Source organism: Pinus tabuliformis, chromosome 8, assembly GCF_031772625.1.
Source record: "Pinus tabuliformis cultivar Carrire ecotype Pingquan chromosome 8, CPIR1, whole genome shotgun sequence".
Taxonomy (NCBI): Eukaryota; Viridiplantae; Streptophyta; class Pinopsida; order Pinales; family Pinaceae; genus Pinus; species Pinus tabuliformis.
The window spans coordinates 1,932,313,142-1,932,317,976 of record NC_142294.1 but is presented as its reverse complement, the minus strand read 5'-3'; the positions used below and the strand labels follow the sequence as shown (position 1 = coordinate 1,932,317,976).

The 4,835-nt window shown below is 41.4% G+C and overlaps 1 protein-coding gene across 1 annotated transcript; it reads left to right on the top strand.

The window, feature by feature from the left end:
• The first annotated feature begins 1,472 nt into the window (after positions 1-1,472).
• Positions 1,473-4,614, top strand: LOC149244232 (uncharacterized). The gene is made up of 2 exons (XM_089367951.1): positions 1,473-3,666; positions 3,784-4,614. The coding sequence occupies exons 1-2, from the start codon at positions 1,866-1,868 to the stop codon at positions 4,440-4,442; spliced, it is 2,460 nt and encodes an 819-aa protein (XP_089224077.1). The 5' UTR covers positions 1,473-1,865; the 3' UTR covers positions 4,443-4,614.
• Positions 4,615-4,835: the final 221 nt, after the last annotated feature.

Here is a 4,835-nt window from a genome sequence, read left to right as displayed (position 1 = left end):
ATTGAACACCCATTTGCTGCCAATGGGTTTCCTTCCAGCCAGCAACTCCACCAGATCCCAAGCCTCATTTTTATGTAAAGATGCCATTTCATCAACCATGGCTTCTTTCCAGAGTTTTCCATCCTCTGAATCTACTGCTTCCTTCACAGTTTTGGGATCATCATCAGTAATAGATAAAGCAAAATTTGAACAGAAAGCAGATGGACTATACCTTCCTGGCTACCTTCTTTCTTGAACTGATCGTCTCACAGTTGGAGTTTGTGGCTCTTCATCTTCTAATTCCTCTTCTGCTGTAGAGTCGGATTCTTCCTCCTTAAGCTCAAACTCTATCTTCTGAGGTTCTTTTGGTTGGACTTCATGTTTAATAACATCTTTCACCTCTTTGAACACCACATCTCGGCTGTACACAAGCTTCCTTGTTACTGGGTTCTAAAGTTTATAACCCTTAGAACCATCCTTATACCCAATAAAGATGCACCTTTTAGATTTACTATCCAAATTTGTTCTTTTCTCCTTTGGAACATGTACATATGCATCACATCCAAATACCCTCAGATGCGAAAGAGAGGGCTTCTTGCCAATCCATACCTCTTGTGGAGTCTTATCCTCCAACGCTGATGAAGGTGATATGTTGACCAGGTAACATGCAGTCTCCACCGTCTCTGCCCAGAATTCCTGTCCTAACCCAGCACCACTGAGCATGCTTCTTGCCCTTTCCATTAACGTCTTGTTCATTCTTTTTGCAACTCCATTTTGCTCAGGTGTGTATGGAGTATTCTTCTGTCGTGCTATACCACACTTCTTACAAAATTATTCAAATTCCTTCTTGTAAAACTCTCCACCATTATCTGTCCTCAACACCTTTATCTTCTTCTCTGACTAGTTTTCCACCAGAGCCTTAAATTCTTTAAACCTGTCAAAGACTTCCGATTTCTTTTTAAGGAAATATATCCATGTATTCCTTGAGAAGTCATCTATAAATGATACATAGTACACATAATTACCCAGTGATGGAACCTTCATACGTCCAAACACATCACTGTGCACAAGCTCTAATACCTGTTTCGCTCTCTTACCACCAGAGTGGAAACTCACCTGATTCTGCTTCCCATATACACAATTTTCACAAAAATCAAAATCTAGAGAGCTATTAGTCATACCTTCTACCATACCTTTACCATGAAGTATTCGAAGGCCCTTCTCTCCAATATGTCCAAGCCTTTAATGCCATAACATGGTCTTTTCTCTAGAGACCATTGTTTTACGAAACGGCCGGGTTGACTCCGAAACGGCCGTTTCGATCCGGGTCAACCAAAAAAATTTCAAAAAACGGCCGTACCGATTGGAAACGGCTGGGCAACGTTTTCACTTAAAAAAAATTAATTTTTTGCTGATTTGGAGCTGATTTGGTTAGGGTTTGTGGACATGAAAAGGTTTATGTGATTAGTTAAATGCATTTGGGGCCCATTTCCCCCTCCCAAACTCTATTTAAGACAGCCAAATGCTCTCATTTCACTCACAGCAGTCTTATGCATTTGAGTGAGAGTCTTCTTTGAGAGTTAGTGAGCAGTTCTTGAGCTTGTTTTGGAGCAGCAGTGAGGAGTCTTGGAGGAGCATTGTAGCTGGAGTGAGGAGCTTCTTGGGCAGCCATTTGGAGCAGCATTGAGGAGCTGATTTTTGGAGCAAGTTTGAGGAGGCAGTTTGTGCCTGGAGGTATTTTTTTCCACCTCTATAAATCTGTTTTTACTTATTAAATTTTAGGTGCATATAAAGATAGCTTAGAGAGTGTTTTTAGTCAAATAAATGAACATTGAATCAATTTTTTTTTTTTTTTTTCATTTTCAGATTGTTTTCCTAGTCAAAAAATGGCACCTAGAGCAAAAGATGCTGCTTGGGCATATGTTGAAATGGTTGATGATGAGATGTGTTGCAAGTTTTGCCATAGGAAAATTAAGTCAGGTCCTGGGGGGATTCATAGGCTGAAACAACACTTGGCAGGGATTAAAGGCAATATTACTGCATGTAAATCCCCCGAAATTGGGGAGATTAGAAAGACTTTGTTGGAAAGCTTTGAAAAATTTGAAGCAGATAAGACTAGGCAAAAAGAGATACAGGCTGAAATTGGGAGGAAGAGGGAGATACAAAGAATGATGGCTGCCAACCCCCACTATGAGTTTGAGGGTTCTTCCTCTATCCCTCAAACTGATGCATCAAACCCTTTCCGTTATGTTCCTCCCTCTTTTGCTTCTGTTCAAGATAAGGGAAAGGGTAGAATGAAGGGTGATGGGACTATCAAAAGTTTTTTCACTCACTCAGGCTCCTCTCCATCAGATGCACATGGTCCTGAAGTTAGTAAAGGTCTTTCTCAGCCCACTTTAGATGACCATTGGAAGAAAGAATTGAGGGAGACTGCTTGTGACTACATAGCTAGATGGTGGTATGATGCTGATATCCCCTTTAATGCTGCTCGTTCACCATATTATGAGCCTATGTTTGAGGCCATACATGCTGCTGGAAAAGGCTTCAAAGGCCCTACTATGCAAGAGCTAAGGGGGGTTCGTTTGCAGAAAGAAATTACATCAATTAATGAGTATTTGCAAGATTTCAAGGAATCATGGGCAAGAACAGGGTGTACCATCATGTCAGATGGATGGACTGATCAAAGAAACCGTACCATCATAAACTTTCTTGTCTTCTGCCCACAGGGAACCATGTTTTTAAAATCAGTTGATGCATCTGATAAGGTAAAAGATGGCCACTTGTTGTTTCAGCTATTGGATGAGGTTATTCAGGGTGTGGGGGTGGCTAATGTTGTTCAAATCATCACAGACAATGCCTCTAACTATGTTCTTGCTGGTAGACTGTTAGAGGAAAAACACAAGACCATCTTTTGGACCCCATGCGCTGCACATTGCATAGACCTCATGCTTGAGGATATTGGGAAATTAGATTGGGTCAGAAACACTGTAGATAATGCCAAAAGCATAACAAAATTTATCTACAATCATACACTGGTTTTGAGTATCATGAGGAAACACACTGGAGGCAAGGATATTATTAGGCCTGCCATCACTAGATTTGCTACACATTTTTTGACATTGCAATCTATGCTTTCCCAACATAGAAACTTGCAAAAGATGTTTTCCAGTGATGATTGGAATAATAGCAGTTGGTCTAACAAACCAGAAGGCAGAGAATTGAGAAGGAAAGTCCATGATGAAACTTTTTGGAGAAAGGCAACCGAGATTGTGAAGGTTGCTGAGCCACTAGTTAAGGTGTTGCGGTTGGTGGATGGGGAAAGGTTGGCTATGGGCTTCATTTATGAGGCTATGGATCAAGCAAAGGAGCAAATAAAGGCAGCATACAAGGATAGAGTGGCAAAGTATGGGCCCATTTGGGCAATCATTGATGAAAGATGGAACAATCAACTCCATCGCCCTATACATGCAGCTGGGTATTTTTTGAACCCACGGTATCATTATAAAGCTAAGGAGTCAGGAGCTTTGAGGGGGGAGGTCAGAGATGGACTGGTTGATTGCATTGAGCGCATGGTCCCATCGGAGTCTGATCAGCTACTGATACATCAGCAGGTCACATCCTTCACCAATGCAACAGGTACCTTTGGGAAGAACCTAGCAAAGATTGCAAGAGAAGCAGATGAGCCAGGTAAACAAAAATTTCAATTTTCAATTTCTCAATTTCAAGTTAGATATAATTTGTAATTTTGTTGAGCTTTAGCCTTCATCTAACTCATAATTCATTACACTCCTATGTTTTTTGCAGCACAATGGTGGGAGGCCTTTGGTGGCCAGTGCCCTGAATTGCAAAGGTTTGCAATTCGTATTTTGAGTCAAACTTGCAGTGCATCTGGGTGTGAGCGCAATTGGTCTGTCTTTGAGAGGATTCACACAAAGAAGAGAAACCGTTTGGAGCAAAAACGGTTGAATGATCTAGTTTTTGTCCAATACAACCTTCGGCTCAGACGGAACCAATTGCTGAACAAAAGACCTGATTCAGATCCCATTGTGTTGGAAGACATTGATCCAACATCAGATTGGGTAGTGGAGAGTCGTCTACCAGAGTTTGATCCTGATGAGGATCTTGATGAACTTGATGTTGGAGATCCACTGCAGCGTGTTCAGTTGAATGCAGATCCCAATCCACCAGCCTCAGTCTCACAGCCAGCTAGTAGGACTCCAGTTGTAGGTGCTTCGCCTTCCTCTGCTCAGCCACGACAGAAGCGCAGCCGCATTTGTACTCTATCTCAGCTTGCATCTGCTTCACAGCCTAGTGGTACTGGTACTGGCACCACTTCTACAGTTGCAGTTGGAGACGATGATGATGAGGAGGAGCCATGGGGCCCCTTGTCTGGCTCTGCCTCTGATGATGATGATCCAGAGATTGGTCGAGATGATCTTGGCTCCTCTGGCAGTAGCCAGTAGCTACTAGCCTCCTTGGTTATTTGTATTTTGTTTTGACTCTTGAGTCTTTGATCATGTATGACAGACTACAGTTGACTATGTATTTACTATTGCCATTGGGTACACCGTACCATTTTGATATAATGGATTGGTTCATGAGCCTACTTTGATCATATGTTGTCTTCCATGTATATTATAATGTTGTGTGTTTGGAAATTTGAATGAAAATATTTAAAATTATGTTTAAACTATTTAAAATTATGTTTTTTTATAAAAAAAATAAATATTTAATGTATTTTTTACAACGACCGAGTCATTGAAATCGAGCCGGCCGAGTCATTGCCGTTTCCGTTTCCGTTTCCGAGTCGATCCTCGGCCGAGTCCGAATCCGAGTCCGTTTTGTAAAACATTGCT

Bases quoted from the DNA above. Each gene is read 5' to 3' on its own strand.
- LOC149244232 (XM_089367951.1), top strand. From the start codon at position 1,866: ATGGCACCTAGAGCAAAAGATGCTGCTTGGGCATATGTTGAAATGGTT. The intron at 3,667-3,783 runs GTAAACAAAAAT...TGTTTTTTGCAG, and splicing joins AAGAGAAGCAGATGAGCCAG to CACAATGGTGGGAGGCCTTT.